This window comes from Neovison vison, chromosome 1, assembly GCF_020171115.1.
Source record: "Neovison vison isolate M4711 chromosome 1, ASM_NN_V1, whole genome shotgun sequence".
Taxonomy (NCBI): domain Eukaryota; kingdom Metazoa; phylum Chordata; class Mammalia; order Carnivora; family Mustelidae; genus Neogale; species Neogale vison.
This window is the reverse complement of record NC_058091.1, coordinates 24812711-24836291: the sequence shown is the minus strand read 5'-3', so window position 1 is coordinate 24836291 and position 23581 is coordinate 24812711. Positions and strand designations below refer to the sequence as shown.

Below are 23581 nucleotides of genomic sequence, written 5' to 3'. Positions count from 1 at the left end.
TGAGGATAAGGCGACCATGGAGGGCAGATTCCACAGGTCCGTGCCCAGCTGCGTCTCAGGGACGGGGTCGCCATGGAGATGCTTCAAGCATTAAACATCTTCTCCGGGGCTCCAAATCCAAGCAGTGCCAGGAGGCAGGTTGGCCAATGACGAGGGGCTAACTGGGGCCCAGAAGAGTCAGCAGACTAGAGCACCCACGGAGCAGCCTGCCTTCCAGAGGGAGAGAAGGTGGAGAATGCGTGCGGCCTCCAGGCCAGACCCTAGGAGTCGGCTCCCAGGGGCCTCCCACATCAGTGATCAAGCCAGAGGCGGCGCTTACCTTCTTCATTCTCAACAGAATGTTTCTCTCCATCATCGCCATTATCCCATGACCAGCTACGGTTAGCAACAAGGTCTGGAAGAGCTCTCCGCTGCCACGCAGACCCAGGGAGGGAACAGGACGGGATGCCTGACATCTGGCAGGCTCTCGGGACCCAGGGAAGGAGTTAGACCATCCCCCCCGACCTCATGGTTTCTAACCCTTGGGTCATCCTTACACTGTTCCCGGATGTAGAAACTGCTGTGGGGCCTGAAGGAGGAAGCTGGGAGACAGAGCAATTACACTGGAGAAGACATGAACTGTCAGGGCAGGACATCTTCAAAGACTTCTGCCCACATCTTACACCCCCGCAGCCCTCAGAGCCCCCCGCCACGGTGGGTAACTGCACAGCCTCACACTGAGCAGGCTCGGGAGCACTACCTTCCCCGAGCCTCGTTACGGTGGGAATGGCACAGCACCTATCCGCCGCGGCTGCGACAGAAATTACTGTGACTCTCCAGCTGGTACCACAGCCATGGCCACTGAGGAGGTGTTCAGAGTGTTTGCACTGCATGAGGGAGATGACATTTCCATTCTCCAGTTGGAAAAACAAAACACAGTGACACTTGAGAATTAAAAACAAACAAAGAAGCGAAAAACCCCAGGAGAACAAGGCTAACTCCTGCCTGGCACACGGGTCTTGAAAGTCGCCCCCAATTCCACGAATAAAAAGATGATTACCAATAAAAATGCTGGCTACTCACCTCCCACATCTGCTGTATTTGGCTATGAAGCCCTTTCCAGTGGAGGTGCCAAGTAAGTCTTTATACAGTCCTTTGTTATTTTTTCTGAGGGAGGCTCTGTGTGTCTTCTAAGTACTATACTCAGTGTCACCATGAACACCTTGTCAGCACTGACGGGAGCTGGAACCCGACGTACCTTTGCCATCAGGCCAACCACGCAAATCCCACCCCCACCCTTCATCCTCCTCCCCTGTCCTCGGGCGTGGGGGAGAAGAGGCAAGGCGGTCTAGGCTCTGGCTTGCATGGTTTTCAGAATCAAGGACACTCAGCCCGGGGTGTCCTAAAGGGTGTTGGATGGTCTCCCTCGGCAATGCCATGCCCTTTCCGTTCTGATGCACGCGGAGGGAGGCAGGAGAATGCTGACCTCGAAGGGTGGGAAATGGAGATGGGGGCTGCCAGGCGGTTCTGAGGGCTGATGCGGGGCAGGCCCCGGGCGGGGCTCCCTCACACACAAGAAACTGATGAGAGGAGCAGAATTCGCTCTCATTACCGCGGAGGAACTTGAGAGTCTGGGAGGTCACAGAATTGGCCCAGGGCCCCGTGGTGAACTCTCCGCATCGGACTCCCAGGTTAACGATTTCCTGTTCCTCCGGGCTGGATCAGAGGCGATGGGGCTCGCCTCCCCAGGAGCTGGGAGTGAGGGATCCAGTCCATCCTGATACTCTGCACCAGGAACAAGGCTGCCCCCTGGCATCCCGGTGCTTTAACTTCTATGCGGAAGGGACTCATCTGTCTGGTGGGAGCTGTTAACTCTCTCGTCACTGGTTTGTCATTTGGACTGAATACGGAATGGTGCCCTTTGTCAAGGCGACACCCCGTCACTGCTCATGAACTTCTTTTCCACTTTTTTGGATGATCTCTTGTTCCGGCCTCCTGGCTCCTCTTGTCTCACTCTGGTAAAAAAAAAGCTACATATGTGGTCGTCCCACCTCCCCTCCCCCACCCCCAATCTCACCCCTGCTGCCTTATCTGTTAAGAAGGATCAGAAAAAATTCAGGGGGAGGGGCGCCTGGGTGGCTCAGTGGGTTAAAGCCTCTGCCTTCGGCTCAGGTCATGATCCCAGGGTCTTGGGATGGAGCCCCTCTCTGCTCTGCAGGGAGCCTGCTTCCCTCTATCTCTCTCTACCTGCCTCTCTGCCTGCTTGTGATCTCTATCTGTCAAATAAAATAAAATAAAATAATAAAAAAAAATTCAGGGGGAGAAGGATAAAGGGCTACTCGCTATGTTGAGAAATCAACATGGGGCGCCTGGGTGGCTCAGTCATTAAAAGTCTGCCTCTGGCTCATGGGATGGAGCCCCACATGGGGCTCCCTGCTCAGCAGGAAGCCCGCTTCTCCCTCTCCCACTCCCCCTGCTTGTGTTCCCTCTCTCACTGTGTCTCTGTCAAATAAATAAAAATCTTAAAAAAATATATCAACATATACTATAATTTCATAAAACTGATGGATTGTTCTAAAATCCCAAGGGTACTGAGGCTATTGATTTACTGACACATCAACTTACACAGACTTTTAAAAGGAAATACTGCCTTGAATTCACACGACACCGTTCTCCAAGGAGCTCCAGAATTTCAAAAAGGTTCATACTTATATTCTTTTTAGGGAACAGGAAGCAGTCCATGGCTATCAACCTCACTTTCCATACAGTAAGAATAAACAAAACTAGTAGAATACCCAAAACAAAATCCAGGATTTAACCTGTCTTTTCCAATCTAAAATCTAACAGGTTAGAACTGCCTGCTGTCTCCAACCTACTGAAAAGTAAACGTATCTGCCCAGTAAGAATATGTAAATTGGACAAGTGATATTAGAAATATTCAAACACATTTGGTTCCCTTTTCTCCAAAGGTGTCAGAATTCCAGGATGATGCCTGAGGTCCCAGCTGAAGCTTCCCGCCTCATCTAACTGGGAGGCAGCAGCAACCTTCCTGTACTGCTGGGGGAGATCCCTGCACCGTGGCCCTCAGTGGAGTTCCAGCCCAATGCCAGGTTTTTTCCTGCCTTGCTACACATACTGAAGGATTCAACCAAAATACAAATCGTTAAGAACCTTCTTCTTCCCTCTCTGCCCCCAAGAATGCGAAGATACTCCCTTCTCTGCGAGGCCATTCCAAGAAAATCGTGCACAATGGAAGGATAAAGTGACCCCCTTTGCGTAAGAAAACCGGACCACCCCAGGCTCTCCACAAAGGTCACAAGCCAGGCAATCGAGGCCAGAGTTCTCTCCTGGTGTGCTTGTTGTTCCTGACTGTGGGAACAAACAGCCACCACTGTGTGAAAGCCTTGGGGGAAAAAGCCGCTTCACAATGTGCGATTGCCGCTCCTACCGTCAGGGCGAAGTCTGTTCTTTCGGCCCCGCGTCCAGGGTAGCCCATGGGACTTGCTTTGGCCAAAGGGACACCAGCTAAAGAGGTGACGCAAGCAGAGGTGTGAAAGGTGTCTGTGCTCCTGAGCTTGGCCTCCCTTGCTCTAAGAACCCTTCTGTGTTACATGAACAAGCCTGGACCAGCCTCCCAGGGCTGAGAACGTGCAGAAAGGGAAGCTGCAGCGGGCAGAGCCAGCTTAGCCGAGGCCCCAGACGCAGGAGGGAGGCCATTCCAGATCACCTCGCCCCAGCCGTGTCAGGCCAAACCTGGAACTACCAGCTGTCCCCCAGAACCGCCAACAAATACAAAGGTGGCCATTTTAAGCTGCTAAGGTTTGGGGCAGTTTGTCCCACGGCGAAGGTGAACCAATACACTCAACTCTGCGTTCCATTTCTGGAACTCTGGCTTTGCTTGCGCACTTGAAGGAGTCCGCAGAACCCGTCTGAGGCAGAAATGTAATGTGACACAAATAAGAAAACGTTTTCGGGAGCTCCTTTAGGAACTCAGCAGTGCTTCTTCTGAAGCTTCTCGATACTTGTAGGATGACCTCTAGGCATCTAACCCACAGAAACACTCACAGAGGGCACTGGATTTACGTATACGGCTGGTCCCTGCGGCCGTACTTGGGATAACATGGGAGTGGAAAACATCTAACTAGCAATCATTAGGGGAAAGGATAATAACTTACGGTGTACAATGAAACATAAGAAAAGAGTGGTTCCATGTTTTTCAATAAGCTCTTTGACGAACAATCTTAGAGCCCGTATTCAACCAGCACGAATCTCACTCAGCAATGAGGAGTCTGAGGTTTCCTCTGCAATCATTACTCAGGGCACTGGAGCCTGCTAGCCACACGTGAAACTTTCCCCAGAGTCACAAGGCATCCAGCAGGCAGCCGGTGCAGGCAGCCAGAGCAGCCAGAGCCAAGGGCGGGAGATCCATAATTAACCCTTTATTTAAAATGCTCATACAAGGGGCGCCTGGGTGGCTCAGTGGGTTAAAGCCTCTACCTTCGGCTCAGGTCATGATCTCAGGGTCCTGGGATCGAGCCCAGCATCGGGCTCCCTGCTCAGCCTGGAGCCTGCTTCCTCTTCTCTCTCTCTGCCTGCCTCTCTGCCTACTTGTGATCTCTTGTCTGTCAAATAAACAAATAAAATCTTTAAAAAAAAAAAAAAAACTGCTCATACAGGGGCGCCTGGGTGGCTCAGTCCATTGTCTGCCTTCGGCTCAGGTCATGATCCCATGGTCCTGGAATCAAGCCCCGCATCGGGCTCCCTCCTCAGAGGAGAGCCTACTTCTCCCTCTCCCTCCGCCTGCCACTCTGCCTACCTGTGCTCTCTCTCCCTCTGTCAAATAAATAAATAAAATCTTTTTTTAAAAAATGCTCATACAAAATATAAAATAAAGTAAAATAAAATTAAAATTAAAATAAAATCCTCATACAGGGTGTCGGGGTGGCTCAGTCAGTTGAGCATCGACTTTTGGCTCAGGTCATGATCTCAGTCCTGGGTCCTGGGATCGAACCCCACGTCGGGCACCTTGCTCAGCAGGGAGTCTGCTTCTCCTTCTCCCTCTGCAGGGTGAGGGGGAGAGCAGTGATCTCCCATTCTCTCTCTCTCTCTCAAAAAGGAAAAAAAAATGCTCATCTAGTTATAACAAATTTCAACTTTTTTCCTAGGTGGGCATTATTGATTTTTAAAAAATGTATTGCTGAGGGGCACCTGGGTGGCTCAGTGGGTTAAGCCTCTGCCTTCAGCTCAGGTCATGATCTCAGGGTCCTGGGATAGAGCCCTGCATCGGGCTCTCTGCTCAGCAGGGAGCCTGCTTCCCCCTCTCTCTGCCTGCCTCTTTGCCTACTCGTGATCTCTCTCTCTTTGTCAAATAAATAAATAAAATCTTAAAAAAAAAAAAAAAAAAGTTTAAGGTGTCTGCCAGCCCATGGGGAGGCTTGGAGGTGGAACATCCCATGCCAGACCCCTGATGTCCTAAAGCTGCCACTCTCTCCTTGGCCTTAACTGTTCTGAGTGCATGTCTTATCTCCTACCTGGACTTTAGGCTGCTAGAGGGGGCCACCATGTCCAGTTCCACTGTCTCTCTCTCTCTCAGAATTTAGCCAAGTTCAGGGGCACCTGGGTGGTACAGTCAGTTAAGCATCCAACTCCTGGATTCATCTCAGTTGTGCTCTCCGGGTCATGAGATCGAGCCCTGTGTCAGGCTCCATGCTCAGTGGGGAGTCTGCTTGGGATTCTTTATCTCTCCTTCTCCCCCTCCTGCTTATGCTCTCTCTCTCAAATAAACAAATAAATCTTTTTTTTTTTTTTAAGATTTTATTTATTTATTTGACAGAGAGAAATCACAAGTAGGCAGAGAGGCAGGCAGAGAGAGAGAGAGGGAAGCAGGCTCCCTGCTGAGCAGAGAGCCCGATGCGGGACTCGATCCCAGGACCCTGAGATCATGACCTGAGCCGAAGGCAGCGGCTTAACCCACTGAGCCACCCAGGCGCCCCAATAAACAAATAAATCTTAAAAAAAAAAAAAAAATACATTTAGTCCAGTTCAATCTAACCAGCAGGTGAAGAAAAAAAAATAGAGCAAGTTCATAAAATTCGTAGGTTAGGGGGTAACAGGTATGTTACAAAAGAACTCCCTTTGTAAAAAGATTCACTGAGTAAGTTCTCCTAATATAAAAGATGGGCTTGATTTAGGAAAAGACCTCCCACCCCCCAACTTTTCCAGGAATCTGTGTATAGTGTGTACTCCATAAAATGCGGGAGGCTTTTCCTAACAACCCTTATTATCGAGTGGAGCGAAGCAAAGCAAAACTCAGAAGCGGTTGGGTTGTGAAGGCTCCCCTAGCTGCGACAGGAATCCAGACACCTGCAAGAATTTGAGTTAGAGAGCACACCTTCCAGAAGTCTAAGCCAGAGATGGGACAGCTGCAACAGAAGCTTTCTCACGCCCAAGGGTTCAGCAGTCGCCCAGATACCCACAGGCAGAGCGACCGAGCATCTAACGAGAGGGTCAGAGCCCAAGCGAACAGAAGGGGCTGGGCCCTCACCTCGGGAATCAGCCGCCGCCTCTTCACGCCGGGGACAGAGTCAGGCTGGCCATCGCCGCCCAGCTGCTTTCGCTTGCTGGAATCCTGGAGGGCAGTGAAGACGCAGTCCAGAGGGTGCTTCTCGGAAGACCTGGAGCTCACCGAGCAGTCCAGGGCGGCATCTTCGGCCTCTGTCTCCACTTTCACAGTGTTGTTTTTTAGAACTGTGGCAGAGAAGAAACAGGGCTCAGCGGGAAAGACCACTGGCTGCTTGGAGGTTAGCAGGGTTCCCTGAGCCACAGGCTGGGGGCGGGCTGCCCTCGGACACTACCACTCGGACCATGAAGTCTAGGAACAATTAAACCGCGCTTTCCAACCTAGTGATCTTTGTCTTACCGCGTTAGTGCTAAGACAATAAAACCACGTTCAGAGAATTTTTTGCTCAAAACTGGTTTGAAAGTCCTTTTTGGGGGGGAAAGACAGGAGACAGAAAGAAATAAGTACTATCTCTGAAATGATACTTTTAAAGAGTAACTCGGAAAAGATACATAAGACACCTCTAGCAGGTGTATGGGTGGAGGGGGATGGGAACCAGGGTTGGGAGGAGAAGTTCCACCGATATTTCATTATGTAGCTTTTTATTTTTGAACCATGTAGTGTTTGGCCTAATAAAAAAATACTAAGTTAAAATTATTTTTAAAAAAGAAGCTTTTTTTTTTTTTACCTTCTTCTACATCTTCACTGAATTCAGTTGAGTTCATCTTCTATTCCACTAAATAAAAAGACAAAGACAAAGTCTTGATTTATTGCTTGACTTACTTCTTAATTTTCCATACCCATGAGAAATTCCCTTACCCTCCCACCCCTGGCTCTGGGTCATGGAAGCTGAGCTGACACTGTTCCCTACCATCATGGAAAGCCACATCCTCTGAGTTAGAAGCAGCCAGGCCTTCTGCGTACCCTGGGAGCGCTTCTCCAGAACTCCACGTGGGCAGAATGGGTCCTAAAGCATCGACTGAGTCACTTTCACACCGAGGGGGAACATTATTTGAGAAAATCAAGTCTTACGAAAGACCTAAGTTCAGAGGATCTCCTTTTAGTCCTTGCTTTCTAAATTCCAGCCACAGACTGAAAAGGCGGACTAAGGATGTAGGGGGTGGTTCCTTGGGACACGAGCAGGTGACAGGACTGACTCCAGGTGCTCGTCCAAATGAAGACGTGCTGTAAGTGGAAGTACACCCTGGCTTTCAATGATGTAGCGGAGGGGGAAAAAAAGTAAAATATCTAATCACACTTACGTTGATTACATGCTGACACAATAATGTCAGATTCACTGGGCTAAATAAAACTTTATTAGAATTAGTTTCACCTTTTTTTTTTAATGTAGCTACTAGAAAATCTGAAACTACTTAAGTGACTTGCATTCTATTTTTATTGGATGGTGCTGGTCTAGCCCTTCCTTCCAAAGCAGCAAGAAGATGCAGTGCGGGTTTTTAAAGCTCTGTAGCGCCACAGAATCTGGCCCAAACCCTTCTTTTTACTGATGAGGGAACAAGGCGGGGGGTGGGGTGGGGAGAGGAACAACAAGAGTAAGGGGCACTGTATGGGCTGCAAAGGTCAGGTGCGGGGCCCCTGACTCCCACTGCCTGCGCCAGGATGGAACAGACACCATGATTAAAAGTAGCATTAAATCTCTGAGATTCCCCCCAAATGACATAACAGCATTCATAAACAGAATAAGGTGTACATGAGGCAGTAACGCTGGAAAAGAAGACACTGACCGCCTGTACTACTGACACTGAGTTGTGCATCCCACAACTGATTAAGCCGACTGCAAATACGGAGTTCCCATTCCGATTAACCCTTTGAGGAGAGCAGGACTAAGAAGTACCTTTTCAGAAATTTCTAGAAGAACAGTGCTATCTACAAAGTCCAGTAAACTACTTACCAAATAGCCATAGAATGGTGTGTGATTCTCGGTTTTAGTTGGCGGGGAGGCAAGAAAGAGGGAGTGAATCTAGGTAAACTATGCACACAGTTAACAGCCTCAAAATTCACTAATAATAGCAACATGCGTATGGTGCTTATGATGTGATGTGCTATCCTCAGAATGTCACAATAACTTTATGACAGGCACAGTTCTTTCCAACTCTGTATTACTAATTTTCAGAGAAATGAATAAAAAATTTAAGATTTATCTGAAACTGCAATTACACTGAAAATAATTCCTATTTACCGAAGTATCTGTTATCTGAAAAACGTAACACACAAGACGGTATTGAGGAAGATGATAAGTCCAATTCAAGAGTCAAGAGTACCAACGGTGAATTTTAGCAAATACAATTTCCATTGAATTGCAAGGGGGAAAAACCCCACTTTTGATGTCGCCCCCCCCCCAAGGGGCTGGGAGTAGTTAGGGTGGGTGGAGCACAGGCAGGCAGGTGAACAACAGTCTGCAAGCGGCGAGGCAGCCCACACCGGGGAGAAGTTCAAGCCCAGGCAGGGGAGCTTCATACAGAAATGCACTGCAGGCCTTGCCTGATGCCAACGGCCCTGGGAGACCCCGCCCCACGGTCATGGAAATCCAGAGCAGAGGTGAGAAGCAGCGGAACAGATGGGCAGGACTGAGTGAGTCTTAGGGCACAGCATGAGACACAGATAACTGGGGAGAAGCGGTGGGAAAGGGAGGAGGAGGTGGATGGCTCACTGGGGGAGAGAAAGGGTCAAGGTGGAAGAAAAACCACAAAGACTCAAAGACACTAAGCAGAGGACATTAAAAGGACAAGCAAATCCTGGAAGAAAACAGGTGTTGGTGAAAAAAACACAGCAGACAGAACCACAGCGCCCAGCAAGGCCAGCACAGTTATCTACAGGTTATCTGCCCAGCTGTTCCCGGAGAGCAGCAGGGAGCTGGGGAGGCAAGCGTGGGCGCGGGCTGGGTCTGGGGCAGACCAGTGGGGCTGCAGCCCAGTGCTGGGCGTACACTTGGCCGGGATGGGGGCTCAGGAGGCAGGAAGGGTGTTTTCTACACCACACTGTGTCACTAGCGCAGGCATACAAGCACCTGGTGAGGAAAACAGTGAAGAGCACACTCCTCCCGTGACCGGGGTGGGGGGGCAGAAAGTCAGAAGGGGGGTGGGAAGGCTCCCAGTGGCCCCCGTCCTGGGCACTCAAGACACCCAGAGGGCATCTGCTCTGGAACCAGTGTCACCTTAGACCAGTGACAGATGCTAGATTAGCACGGAAGTGACCCAGACCACAGCACAGCAGGCCCCTTACCCCCAGCCAGCAAAGCCGCCCCGCTCCATGGGAAGCTGGGGAATTTCCCGTTGGCAAAGGCAGAAGAACCCACAACTGCATCTGACTGTGTGATGGGGACAGGAGTGAGGGTCCTCAGCCAACACCACAGCCCGCCCACCGCAAGCCGGATGCACGGCCACGTCACTAACACTTCATCTCGCCCCGAGCTCTCTGAATCCCAATTTTACCAATAAAGAAACCAAGGGCATTATTCCTTAAATCTAGACAATTCTTATTGTCAACTCTGCCCCAATGAAGAGAGAAAAAACTATACTTATAATATTTTGATTATGGAAACACAATATTTGCATATGGAAGGGGGGGTGGGAAGGGAACACAGGGCAGGTAACTTGACCCAGGGTCACCAAGCTGCTCGGTGGCAGAACCAGGATTCAAAACTAGCCTTTGTCTCTCTTCAGTCAGCCCCCTGGGGCGGAAATCACAGAATCCTCATTCGTCCAGTAAGGTGGTTCTGGTGAACACGGGGGCCAGTTTCCAACCTTGCATCCGTCTGTCCAACGGCAGCTGAACACCCAAATCTCCCTCCGTCTGCACGGAGCTACCTGGAAAATCTGTCTATTCCATGCTTAGACACAGACTCCACTCCACAGGGCAGAAGAGATGTCCAGGGGGACTCCCAGCCTCCCCGTACTGACACAGTGACCGCACAGTGGGAGAAAGGACAGGGACATCACACGGCCACTTCCACACATGGCTCCCTCCATTTCCTGGTCGTCTGCCCAGATGAAGGTCACAAGGCTGCCCGTCCGGGGTGGACACCGTGCGCCCAGAGGCCGAGCATGCCGCAGGAACTGTAGGTTATAGTTACCAACCACCACGGCTCCCGCCCGCTGGGGCTTGCTCTCACCGTCTCGCAAGCTGTGAGACCACCAAAGTATGCACCCACGTGTTCCTGAGAATCAGCTTTCTCCCCCAAGGGGTGGCTGTTCCATGTCCCCCAGAAACCCCAGGCCAAGCCCAAAGGAATGCTTAAACAAATGAAGGGAACAAAGGTCAATGAGACCCATGTAGCCTGCTGCTGCCTCTAACGAAAATATCGAAAATATCGCAGGCTCTACAATACCCATGAGCTCTTGGAGGGGGCTCTCAAACAGGACCAACCTCCAGGGGTTAATTTAGTAACTGAAAATGTTCAGTTATTATTATTATTATTTTTTAACCGAACAGCCTAGGAAGCCTCAGGGTAAATGACGGTCATGGGTACAGAAAGGTTTAAATGTTGCAGAGCTCCTAAGAGTATATATGATTTTATTAAAATGCCTAATAGTCTCGATCCTTCTGCACGGAGCGAGACGGACAATGTTCAGTTTTCCATGCAGGGCACACAGGCGGGAGAAGATTAGAATGTCATCAGAAAAGCCTTCCGTTTACAAAAGGCACAAAAGGGAGAGTAATCCCAAACGTTCAGAAATAACAAGATGCTTTAGCCACTCAAATATCAAATTACAAAGGCTAAGTTGCTTAAATTGGCTACATAAATGCAGTCACTGGCAGGGCTCCCTCCGTGCCTCCCGCTGAAATGCGCCTAAATCTGATGCCTGAGTATCAGCAAGCTCCTGCCTCTGGCAGAAGAAAGTCTAGGAGGAGGGACAACAGGGGAGACAGACGGTGAGAATCACTCATGGGGGCAGAAGAATCAGTTCTCAGAGATGCCACGAAGAAATGGAAACATTGAAAAGATTTACAAATTACAGGTCAATATCTATTTTTGGAGTTCATTTTAAGAAGGAAAGATGCTTAGGGTCTTTTTTTTTTTCCTTTTTTGACAAGAAAATGCACACACGAGAAAGAAAACTCATGAAGTATAAAAAGGAGATTTAGGGGCACCTGGGTGGCTCAGTGGGTTAAAGCCTAAGCCTTCTGCTCAGGTCATGATCTCAGGGTCCTGGGATGGAGCCCTGCATAGGGCTCTTTGCTCAGCAGGGAGCCTGCTTCCTCCTCTCTGCCTGCCTCTCTGCCTACTTGTGATCTCTGTCAAATAAATAAATAAAATCTTTTAAATAAATAAATAAATAAATAAATAAGGAGATTTGGTTTAAAAGTCCACTGTCGGGCACCTGGGTGGCTCAGTGGGTTGTGCGTCTGTCTGCCTTTGGCTCAGGTCAGTGATCTCCAGGTCCTGGGACTGAGTCCTGCTCGGCGGGGAGTCGGCTCCCCCCCCCTGCTCTTCTCCAACTCGTTCTCTCAGTCTCTCTCTCTCAAATAAATAAATAAAATCTTAAAAAAAAAAAAAAAGTCCACTGTCGTCCCCACCCCCCGCCCCGCCCCGTTCCCAGTCACTGTGAGAGGCAACGATGTCAGTTTTCTCGCGCATCCTTGCACAGATGTTCGGGGTCAGCAGATCTCAGAGCGTGAACCGTGTCCAGCGGTTGCCAGCGCTGGCTCGTCCCCACGTGCACAGCCTGTGCGTCCCTCCCCAGCTCCGGGCGGACTGATACCCTGGAAATGGACACTTAAAAACAACTTTTTTTGGGACGCCTGGGTGGCTCAGTTGGTTAAGCAGCTGCCTTCGGCCCAGGTCATGATCCCAGCGTCCTGGGATCGAGTCCCACATCGGGCTCCTTGCTCGGCGGGGAGCCTGCTTCTCCCTCTGCCTCTGCCTGCCATTCTGTCTGCCTGTGCTCGCTCGCTCTCCCTCTCTGACAAATAAATAAAAAATCTTTAAAAAAAAAACAACAAAACAGCTTTTTTTTTTCTCTTTTTGGGGAACCACTTTACAAGTATATTCAAGGCCTTTCAAGGGTTCTATGAGATGAAAAGTGTTTTTGTAACACTGAGGTATTATTGCCTCTTTTCTCTCATAGGCATGCAGGAGAGCTTTCCAGACGCTCCATGAAGTGTTATTTTGTGAAAGACTGACTACAGAGGCAACCAGGAAAATTCAGCTGCCTTCTATTGAGCCGGATATTAAAGAGAGATGCAAGAATGTAAACAACATAGGGGCACCTGGCTGGCTCAGTTGGCAGAGCCTGCAACTCTTGATCTCAGGGTGGTGAGTTCAAGCCCTACACTGGATACAGAAATTACTTAAAAAAGGTGCGCCTGGGTGGCTCAGTGGGTTAAGCCGCTGCCTTCGGCTCAGGTCATGATCTCAGGGTCCTGGGATCGGGTCCCGCATCGGGCTCTCTGCTCAGTGGGGAGCCTGCTTCCTTCTCTCTCTGCCTGCCTCTCTGTCTACTTGTGATTTCTCTCTGTCAAATAAATAAATTAAAAAAAAATTAAAAATTAAAAAAAAATTAAAAAAAAAGAAATTACTTAAAAAAAAAACTTAAGAAAATAAAAAGGAATATAAACAATACCAATCTTTTCACTAACATTTTTTTTGGGGGGGTGGAATAATTACCTTTCATTAAAATACTACTGATACTACCTTGTAGTGGACTTATTATGGTTGTTTTTTAAATAAATTAAAAAATATTTAGGGGTGCCTGGGTGGCTCAGTGGGTTAAAGCCTCTGCCTTCGGCTCAGGTCATGATCCTAGGGTCCTGGGATTGAGACCGAGCAGAGAGCCTACTTCCTCCTCTCTCTCTGCCTGCTTCTCTGCCTACCTGTGATCTCCATCTGTCAAATAAATAAATAAAATCTTTAAAAAAAAAAATTTAGGGGCGCCTGGGTGGCTCAGTGGATTAAAGCCTCTGCCTTCGGCTCAGGTCATGATCCCAGGTCATGGGATCGAGTCCCGCATCGGGTTCTCTGCTCAGCCGGAGGCCTGCTTCCTCCTCTCTCTCTGCCTGCCTCTCTGCCTATTTGCGATCTCTGTCAAATAAACAAATAAAATCTTAAAAAATAATAATAATAATAATAAAATAAAAAAAATTTAAACACCTTTCCATTTTAATTTCTTTTTTTTTAATTTTTATAAGATTTTTATTGATTCATTTATTTAGAGACAGAGCATGCAAGCCGGGAGGAGACGCAGAGGGAGAGAGAGAATCCCAAGCAGCCTCTGAGGTAAGCGTGGCGTCGGGCTCAAATGCGCAACCTGGAGATGATGACCAGAGCTGGTTGTCCCTGACACTCAACAAATCAAGTGAGCCACCCAGGCACCCCTCTGTTTTAATTTCTAACACAGTAAATACTGACAGATGTAACCATACAAACTAAGACTCTTTGGGGTCTTAATAATTTTTAAGCATATAGAGATGCTGAAACTGGAAGGTTTAAGATCCTGTTCCTTTTTTTTTTTTTCATTTAATAGAGCACAGAAATTTCTCTATCATTTCTTCTTTTTCGTTTGCGTTTCCCCCAGAAACAGACTGGGAGACAAGGCTCCAGAATAGTTTCTCTGGGAGGAGACAGTCAAGGTCACGGTAACAGGCTTCCTTCCGTGGGGGAAGGCGTTCCCTGTCTGCGGGCGGTGCTGAGGGCACCAGCCGAGGAGTCCAACAGGCCGGCCCGACTGCCCAGCCGTTCTCTTCTGACTCCTCACCTCACTGTCCGTGCTCTGCGCCCTTGGCGGACAATCAACAGAAACAATAGCTTACGCCGTGTAGAAACTAACTGCCCCAGCAATCCTATGAGGTAGAGACTCTTGTTAGTCTCATTTTACCCATTAGGAAACTGAGGCACAGTTTTGGAAACCAAGGGGGCCTCAGAGGTGATCTCCTTTTATAGGTACAGGACCCAAGGCTCAGAAAGGCTGGGAACATGCTGAGGCTTCCCTGCCCAGTGCTGGAGTGACCACACTCCCCCACCGCGCACGGGAGCTGCTGGTGCCAGTGTGGGGACCGTCCTCTGTGCAGGGGGTGACCGACCAGACAGCTGACTTACAAGGACTGATCACAACCAACAGCAGCAGAGATGCAGGGCCCGGAGGATGAAGATGAGACTCTGGGAACCTCTGTCGGAGGGGAAGATGGGTAAACAGCACGAGATAAAAGTGACAGGAAGGAAAGAGCACTCAGAACCCCAAGGTTAGGAGATATTACATTAGGGTTTCTATAACAACCATAACTCAAATCCAGTAAATACAGGCTGCCTGCCACAGCTGTGCAGAAGACCACCAACGCTTACAATTTTGTGACCTGGATATAAATAATTTCAAGCTCTGGTATGTACTTATCAGACTTTTTCTTTGGAGGGAATAAGTAACACTATTCTAGGGGGGAAGAAATCTACTTTGAAAATAACTTTGTCGGGATTCCTGGGTAGCTCAGTGGGTTAAGCCTCTGCCTTCGGCTCAGGTCATGATCTCAGGGTCCTGGCACTGAGCCCTGCATCGCGCTCCCTGAACAGCAGGGAGCCTGCTTCCTGCGCGGTTGCGCACGTGCGCATCCCGCCCCCCACCCCTGCTTGCCTCTCTGCCCTCTTGTCTGTCAAACAAATAAATAAAATCTTTAAGAAAATAATAATAACTTTGTCAGTGCTTAGATGTGCAAATCTTGATCTTCCTCATCACTTTGAGCTTATAAGGACCTTTAACCAAATCTTTGTCCTTTACGGAGTCTCCTACCCTTGAGTGTCACAATGCAGAGTTTCCACGCTAGGCAGAGGGCAGAGGCTCTCAGGTTAAGCACAGGCAGGAATTGAGTAGAGACTCAGGGAGGAAATCCTGGTGCAGAACCCTCCGCAGCCCTGAGCTGTTATTATTCACTGATCAATTTCACAAAAAGCTGCAGAGAAAGTAGGAGACATCAAACTGAATGGGACCTAGGTTGAGATCCCCATTGATCACTATCATTATTTCCATTATACAAAGTTAGGAAGTCAACTTCAACACATTTTCTCAACACGTGAATTCGAAAACCTCTATTGACAAAAAGAGCTGAGCATTAAATTATGTGTAAAGATTCAAAATCAATTGTTCATTACCGGACTATCCAGTCAATAATAACCTACTTCAAAGTTTGCTGGGGATATGTCAACTGCATAATTAAAAAATGCCATAAAGCAGCTGGAAGGAAATATGCCAAAATGTTAATTACCTCCAATTAGGGGATTATGGATGATTTTTTTCCCTTAATATTTCCTTCTCGTTTCCAAATACTCTACAGTGGGCATGTAACTCTTTGAAAATGAAAAAGAAGTATTTTAAAATTGAAAATAAGAAGTATTAAAATATGAATATAGAACAGAGCCAGGCCATAGTCCCACTTAAGTCCACAGACAGCAACATACTCATTTTGTAAAATCAAATCATTCAACTTTTAAACATTTAAAATATGGATAATCTAAGAAACAATTTAATAACTGACAAACTAGGAAAGGCCTTTCATTTCATATCATTCTCTGAATTATTGACTCTGAAGGTCAAAAATGCTCCTCAGTGTGGGGAGAAAGAGAGATCCGAAAAAGTCTCAGCTCATAAACCTGGGTGAGAATAAGAAGGTGAAGAGATTGGTTTTTGAACCATCAGGAAATGTCATTTCCTGGTGGGTACATCATAGGCTCTATCAGTGCACTTGCCTGATTCTTGAAGGATTTTCAAAATAAGGCAAATTTGGGGCGCCTGGGTGGCTCAGTGGGTTAAGCCGCTGCCTTCGGCTCAGGTCATGATCTCGGGGTCCTGGGATCGAGTTCCGCACTGGGCTCTCTGCTCAGCAGGGAGCCTGCTTCCCTCTCTCTCTCTCTGCCTGCCTCTCCATCTACTTGTGATTTCTCTCTGTCAAATAAATAAATAAAATTTTAAAAAAAATAAGGCAAATTTCATGGTAGGAAAAAACAAAACAGAAGTTTAAAATAATGAGAGCAAGTCTTCTGGATCAGGGATGGAAGGCGGGGTCACCAGAGGGTTTGTGGCTGGCCAGAAGCTTAACAACTCGCCAGGGCAGAGGCCTTGCTTTCTGGATCTCCGTATTCTGAATGACCACTGTTCAATGTGGTCCTTTCTTCAGGGTTCTCTTGTGGTGTCTGGGAGATGTTCTGACCCGCCTCTGGGGCCCTCCTTCCCTGACTCCTCAAAACTGGCCCCAGCTGGGCAAGCAGAGGCCTGCTCTGAAGGGCCTGGCTCCTGCGTTAAGCAGAAGGAGGCAGTGGGGAGAGGGACGGTCAGGAGGTCTGCAGACCTGAGGAATGGCTGGACCACAGAAAAAGGAAGGTGTGGTGAGGTGACTGGTTCAAGTGGGCAATAAGGAGTCACACAGAACCTGTCGTGGGGAATTCTCCTCGTGGAGAGCTGAAGACCAGACCACAGTAAGGAAAGGAGGGGTCATCTGGTGTAGTGATTCCTTGCCAATGCCCACTGCCTTCCCAGGGTTATGGATCTCTTCCCTAAGTGTCCTACAGGTGTCCAAGGGACAAAGTTCTCCAGTGCTGCTCAGAGGGGGCTAGGAGTGGCCAGGGGTCTTCTCATCAAGTTCTTTCCAGAGAACCTGTGCTCATGAGAGGGCAGCCAGACCAGTCCCCTTGGTGAGAGCAGTGTGATGCGAATCTGAGGTACCAGGGGCTTGTGGCTGGCCAGGACTCACCCAGGACCAGCAGCAGGCCCCGAAATGGGAAGTACTTGGGCTTCCTGAAACCTCGAGGTTCAAATCCCAGCCAGCTGACTCAGGATTCTAGCCCACTAAATCAGAAACGTCCACTGGACTTAGCACCGGCCACCAGCGTGAGGTACAGTCCAGGAAGACGGGGCCCAGCAGCCCTGACCTCCTCACGCCACATGGCGGGGACAGATCTTCCTCCTTCCCAAATCACGTTCTCAAATGCAAAGTGAGTCAAACTCTCACCACAGGAAGGGTTGCTGGAGAATGGGAGCCCCAGAAGAGCACTGTCTTTAGAACCTGGGACCAGGGAGCTGGGGACTGTGCCGGCTGCCACATGCAAGGGGTAAAGCGGGGAAAATACGCTTGGACCGTTCCTGATAAAACATCCTCGGGATTTCAAAAAGGTAAAGACCTAACAAAAACTCACCTCATCCTTTTCACAAATGCCACAACTCATCAGACTTTGTGATACTTCTCTGTCATATCGATTTTAAAAAATAAGCAGAGAAAAGGAGGGCAGCAGCTCACATTCTGGAAGGCTGGCTGGCAGTCTGTTCCCCAGGTGAACCCACACCATCCTTGCAAGAGCCCTCTGACTCTTCAGGCAGAGAACCAGGGAGGGCAGCGCGGTCTGTGCCTCACTTGGGGTGTGGGGTTATCACAGAGAGCAGGGCCCCAGGTAGGCTCCGGGGCCTCACTTCAGCCTTCCAGAAGAGCCTGAGGACTGGGGCATGAGTGCGCCACGCTGTTTCCTCCCTTCCTGCCGAGTGCCCATTTGTAGGTGGGCTCTGGTGCAGAAGTCACCTGGTCCACGGGCCCCTTGGACAGCCCGGGATCCAGGCTCTGGACCACCAGAGCAATGACGAGTGCAGCTGATCTTGAAGAAAATCGAGAAAAACCTACCGAACTTCAGGGTCAGAAAGAATTGGGTTAAAACCCTGGCCCCGCTACTGTTCAGCTTATTAACACGGGGCAAGTGGCTTCCCCACCCTCGGTTCTTTCTTCTGTAAAATGGAGTGGAACATACTACCCTACCTAAGGAATTTCTGTGAAAATTACAAAGGAGAAAGTGACTGGCACATAGCACCTAGTAAATGTTATCCATTTTAAGGCTTTTTTAAATAACAAGATTTTCGGGGCACCTGGGTGGCTCAGTGGGTTAAACCTCTGCCTTCGGCTCAGGTCATGATCTCAGGGTCCTGGGATCAAGCCCCGCATCAGGTTCTCTGCTCAGCGGGGAGCCTGCTCCCCCCCCCACCCGCCTGTCAAATAAATAAAATCTTTAAAATAAATAAAGATTTTCAAAGTCACCATAATACTGGATAGTTATTAAAACTACAAAATTAAGTAATATGACAAAGCGTTTGACAGTTTAGTGACTTTTCTTGAAAACGAAAGAAACGAAACAAACTGGAAGGGGGTGAAATCAAATAAAATGCTCTCCCTAAGGACAGAAAGAATGTTCCCATGCCATCTGCTCTTGCGGGGCGCAGGGCTCTGCATTTACAGGATCAGCTGGGAGTCCCGCGGCTCTCGGAACCCAGCCCTCTTCGCGCTGGCATCCCGCCCCTGGGACTTGTAGGACATGTTTGCAATTTGTTTTTATTTTTAGACACATCTGCAAATGCAGTTTGAAAAATACCAGTCCTCACAAAAAAACACGGCAATTTTCCCCCGAGTTTTCGAAAGCTGTAATTGTTGCTGCCTTCCTCAGTCGGAGAACAACCGCATCTTCCAGCAAGGCCAAGAAGCGCGACCTCCGCCCGGCGGGCTGGCCCGCCTGCAAGCTGCTGTCTTACCCTTCAGACTGTCTTGTCTGAACCTGAGGAAGCACGATGTCCTCCTCCTCGGCTAAGCCACACTCTCAAAGCCTTCCTGAGGCCAAGAGGGGCTACCTTCCAAAGAACATCAATGGGGAAAGTTGCCGGACTTGTAACTTTAATCTCGGCACCCAGAAGCTGGGGCTCAAGGAGGGAACCAAGGCCAGCACACCCTAGCAGTCACCCATGTGACTGACTGTACGGTGGTGACTAATTTTCCTAGGAGGTACAAGCTGAGTTTCCTCTGTACTTCCCACTTTTTTCGGAGTACGGCGTCTTGTGACCACATGAGCTAATTAGAGTTGGGGCACACCCCCTACCCACCCCCATGCCTCCATCCTTCCCATCACTACTAGCTCCGTGCTCAAACCAACATTCCCCAACACCCAGGACAGAGCGGGGGCCCCCTGACGGGCTGCTGGAAGAGCATACGACGCTCGATCTCGGGGCTGTGAGGTCGAGCTCCACGCAGGGTGTGGAGATTACTTATATAAATAAAAACTTGGGAGAAAAAAAAAAAAGGCCAATGAGTAATTTATTCAAATTGAGCAATCAATGCAATTACAGACACTGATGCAACTGTGTTTCACTGGCCCCTGAAAACCTAACAGGAGAGAGGGAAGAGCAGGGCCATTGGTAGAGAACAAAGAACTGAGAGGGTTTATTTTAAATACAATGTTTCAAGTTGGATTGAATAGGAGGGGTGGTCAGCTACCAGGTGAGCTGCTGAGAAAAACCCAGCTGTTACAAACCCAGGTTTGTAACACATCTGATCATTCAGGGACTAACATGCCAGGCATGAAGTACAGCTCCCAGCGAACAGCGCCTCTCCTGTTTGACACCCAGGAGGCCTGAGGCCAAGCAAGCAAGCAAGCAAGCAAGCAGCACTCTTAGCACGACATGTGGGGGTCATGTGTGGCGGCTTGTTCCAGAAGCCCCAAGAGCCCGGAGCTGAAATCATGTTGCAAGAAATACCGGAGCATAAGAAGGGACAAGAACAACTGTCCAGTCTGGAGGGGGAAAGAAATAGCAAGAGCGAACGATGCTCACAAAGCCCTCTATAAAATATCCCATTTGGAGGGCACATGTGTTGTGACTTTATATTTTATTAAAAAAAATATATATCACACAGTAAGATTCACTCTCTGGGGGGGGGGGGCGGGGAGGTACACAGTTCCATGAAAAAGAACATGCGTATACACCCCTGTAACCACCGAGGGGGGAGGAGGCAGAAAAGTTCCATCAGCCAGAAGATTAATTCTGCAAATAATTCCCCCAAACTTACATTAGCCAATAAGGGGCACAATGAATAATAAGGGAGGCCACCACAATTCACCACCTGTCATCTCAACCAGGTGCCAGGAAAAAAAGGCTACATCCCAGCCTCCCATCCATGAACACCAAGTTATTTTTGCTGCTTGGCTAGCAACCTTCATGTGTTTCTACATTATACAATTTTGCGGTATTTAAAAGACACATGCCCAGATTTTTCATCACGGTGTCAATTCAATTCATAAAAGCTTCTTGTTTCCTTCCTCATTGCTTCAGGGGCTTTTTAGCTTTAAAAAGTGGCAGGTGGGACATTCTGCAGGAGATTAAATTTTCACCTCAGCAAATCTGTCAGGGTTGATTCTAATTTTTCTCTTCCTAATTATTAAACATTCTGTAGTTCCTCTGCTCATGTAAAGGATGTTCTGGAACCTGGAAGAGCACCACCAAAAGGGGCAGTACTAGTTAAGTGTGGGCAACACAGTACCCTCTAAGAGGTTACTGGGATGAAGATCTTGTCTCTTATAGATCTTGTGGTCTCTGTTCTTTGCGGGAACTACTGCTGTGTGCGCGGTGGGGGAAGGGAAGGGCATAAAACTTTTCTGTACAATGTCCTGTATGGTGATATGAAACCATGAACTAGGGACGGATGATTAAACAAAACAGAACAAAAACCAAGGGGGCTGGGGTACGGATTAACAGAAGAATCTCCTCCATCCCTCTCTCACATACCCAGCAAGCCAGAGAGCTCACTTCCTTGCCTCAGTTTCCTGCAGCCACAGCTTTCTGGCACGGTGAACAGTCAAAAGTCACTTTAAGAAGTTGAACATTACCAACTGCGAGGTGCTTATTAGCTCTATTCCGTGCCCCCTCGTCTGGTTAGCCTTTGCGTGTAGAATTCTTCCAGCCGGGCCACCTGAGCAATCAAACTCTCTCACCCCCGTAAAAACACCTTGTAAAAAACTAAGCCGCGACACACAAGGCCCTCACCAGCGTTGCAGCACAGCTCACCGATAAGGCGAGGGCAAAGTCTGCGTGGGAACTCGCGTTTACAATTAAGAGGGAAAGGGGGCGGGCGGTCACGAGGAGCGCCGAGCGCCCTGGGCTGCAGCTTTGCGGCCGGCCGGGAAGGCCCCGCGCCAGGCCGGGTGCACACCCAGGGCGCCGGGCCCGCCTCCAGCTCCTGGGCAGCGGGAACCGTGAACCGCGCCGTGGACAGCGGGGGAGGGAGCGCTGCGCCCCCTGGCGGCGGGGCCCTTCCCTATCCGCTCCGGCGGTCGCCGGCACCGCCGGCCTGCCTAGCTCCATTTGCAGACTCCGGAGGCAGCGTCCCTCCGAACGGGGGCTCCTCCGGCCTCCAGCTCCCCGCTCGGCATCTCCCTCCAGTCCCCGCCCCCTGCTCCTGCTCTGACACCCCCTCGTACACGCCGAGCCGTGCCCCGCCGCAGCCCGGCCGAGCGCGAGTGCGGAGCCCACCGCGGGCTCCGCAGAGCCTTCCGGCGGCCCCGGCCGCTCCATCGCAGCGCCAGGCGGGGGTGCGGGGCCCGCGCACCGCGCGAGTGGGGCGGGCGGGCGGCGGCGGCGCGGACCGTTCCACTCCGCGCTCCCCCCCCGCCCCCGCGCGGCGCGCGTGCTCCCCGGAACGCCATGGAGCCGCCGCGTTCGGAGCGGGCACAAAGGGGCGCGCGGCACAATGGGCGCGGCGAGCCCGTGGGTACTGGGCGCCCGCTCGGGCGGCTCGGCCCTGCGCGGGGGTGGGCGCTCCTCCCGGCGGGCGCGCTCAGGGCAGCCCCCCTTCGCGTCCCCTCCCCTGCTCCCGCCCCCACCCCGGCATGGATGTTGCAGCCACTCGCCCGTCCGTCTTGCCCCGGAGCCGCCACCGCGCGGCCGGCTTGATCCGCCCCGCACTTACCTGGGACGCGAGTTGTGTACTTTGCAGAGCGGGCCCGCGCCGAGTTTGGGCGCCACGTGGGGGGGTGGGGGAGCGCGGGGCCGGGGAGTGGGGGCCGCGCGCGGAGGGCCTGGCCGGGGCGGCCCGGGGAGTTGCTGGGGGCGGCGGGAGGGCGCCGTGTATTTTCCCCTCTCTTTGTGTGTGTCCGTGCGCTGCGCTCTCGCGTGACGTGACGGGACTCCGTGTGTCATTTCCGCACAAGGACACAGGAGCCCCCGCTGCAGTGGAACCACAACCCCTCCGCCCCCACCCCTGGCCCGCCCCTCCCCCTCAGCGGGGCACACGCGGGACCGGCGGCGGCGCTCGGGCGTGAACGGCCGCGGCGGGGAGCTGGGGCGCGCACTCCGGGGACCCGGGCGGCCCTGCGCGCTCGTCCAGCGCCGCGCCGCTCCACGTGGGCCCGCGCCGGCGGCTAGCGGCGGGGGGCGGCGGCCGCGCAACCCACGGCGCGCCCGGGCAGCGCTGCCTAACAATGTCCCCTGCACGCCGTGTGCTCTCCCCCCGCGAGTCATCGCTCTGAAACGTGGTTGCTCAGCCCCGAGGAGTTTGACCTGAAAAGCCTCTTTTTCCACTTTTTTTTTTTTTTTCCCTCCGCGGGACGGCGACTGTTGCGGGTCGTCTCCTCCCCTCGCGCCCGCGTCTCTCCCCAGTTTTCGGCATCCCGGTCGTGGCCCCGCACCCCCCCACCACGGGCGGGGTGTTCCCGCGCCGCGATCCGCACAAAGACCTCGGGGCGCCGGGACCCGGGTGGCTCCCGGGGCCCCCGCGAAGCCGGCATGGAGTCCGGCGGGGCGCGGGAGAGCGACCCCGGCGCTGGGAAACGCAGGCTCTGGCCACTCCCCCGGCAGGGTGGCCGCCCTCTGTTGTGAGCCGGAGCGGAAAGTCACCCTTCTACTTGGAACCCGAAGTTTTGGGGTTTGAGGCCACAGAGCAAGACATTCAGAAGTGCGCGCGCTCGCAGACCCACATGCCACCGACAAACCCACGGTGTATCTGTGCCGAGCGCTTAAAATAGAAAAACACGAGTCACCAGTTCAATAAAGGCTGATTCTTTCTACTCCTAACTCCCGGACTGTAGATTGCAAGTTGATAAACACGAAACCTACCCCTCGGGTATTAAGATTCAATGACTTGAAGGGGTGTGGTGTGTGAAGGTCAGGGAAGCCCAATCCAACAGTTAAACCACGTTTACATTTTAGGCAAACAATGAGAATGTAGATTTAAAAAAAAAAAATCCTTTAATTTGCCGGTCGGAGTAAATATAAAAAGAAAAATGCAAATGATCCCATCTGCTGC

At 50.8% G+C, this 23581-nt stretch overlaps 1 protein-coding gene across 1 annotated transcript in view; it reads right to left on the bottom strand.

Annotated features, from left to right (window-relative positions):
* The window catches only part of BEND3 (BEN domain containing 3), a 31017-nt gene extending 8682 nt beyond the window's left edge, over positions 1–22335 (bottom strand). The window contains exons 1-3 of the mRNA XM_044244621.1: positions 22247–22335; positions 7227–7274; positions 6524–6726 (exon numbers count right to left, since the gene is read on the bottom strand). Of these exons, the coding sequence (XP_044100556.1) occupies positions 6524–6726; positions 7227–7263 (240 nt within the window). The 5' untranslated portion in view covers positions 7264–7274; positions 22247–22335. The remainder of the gene's footprint in view (positions 1–6523; positions 6727–7226; positions 7275–22246) is intronic.
* Positions 22336–23581: the final 1246 nt, after the last annotated feature.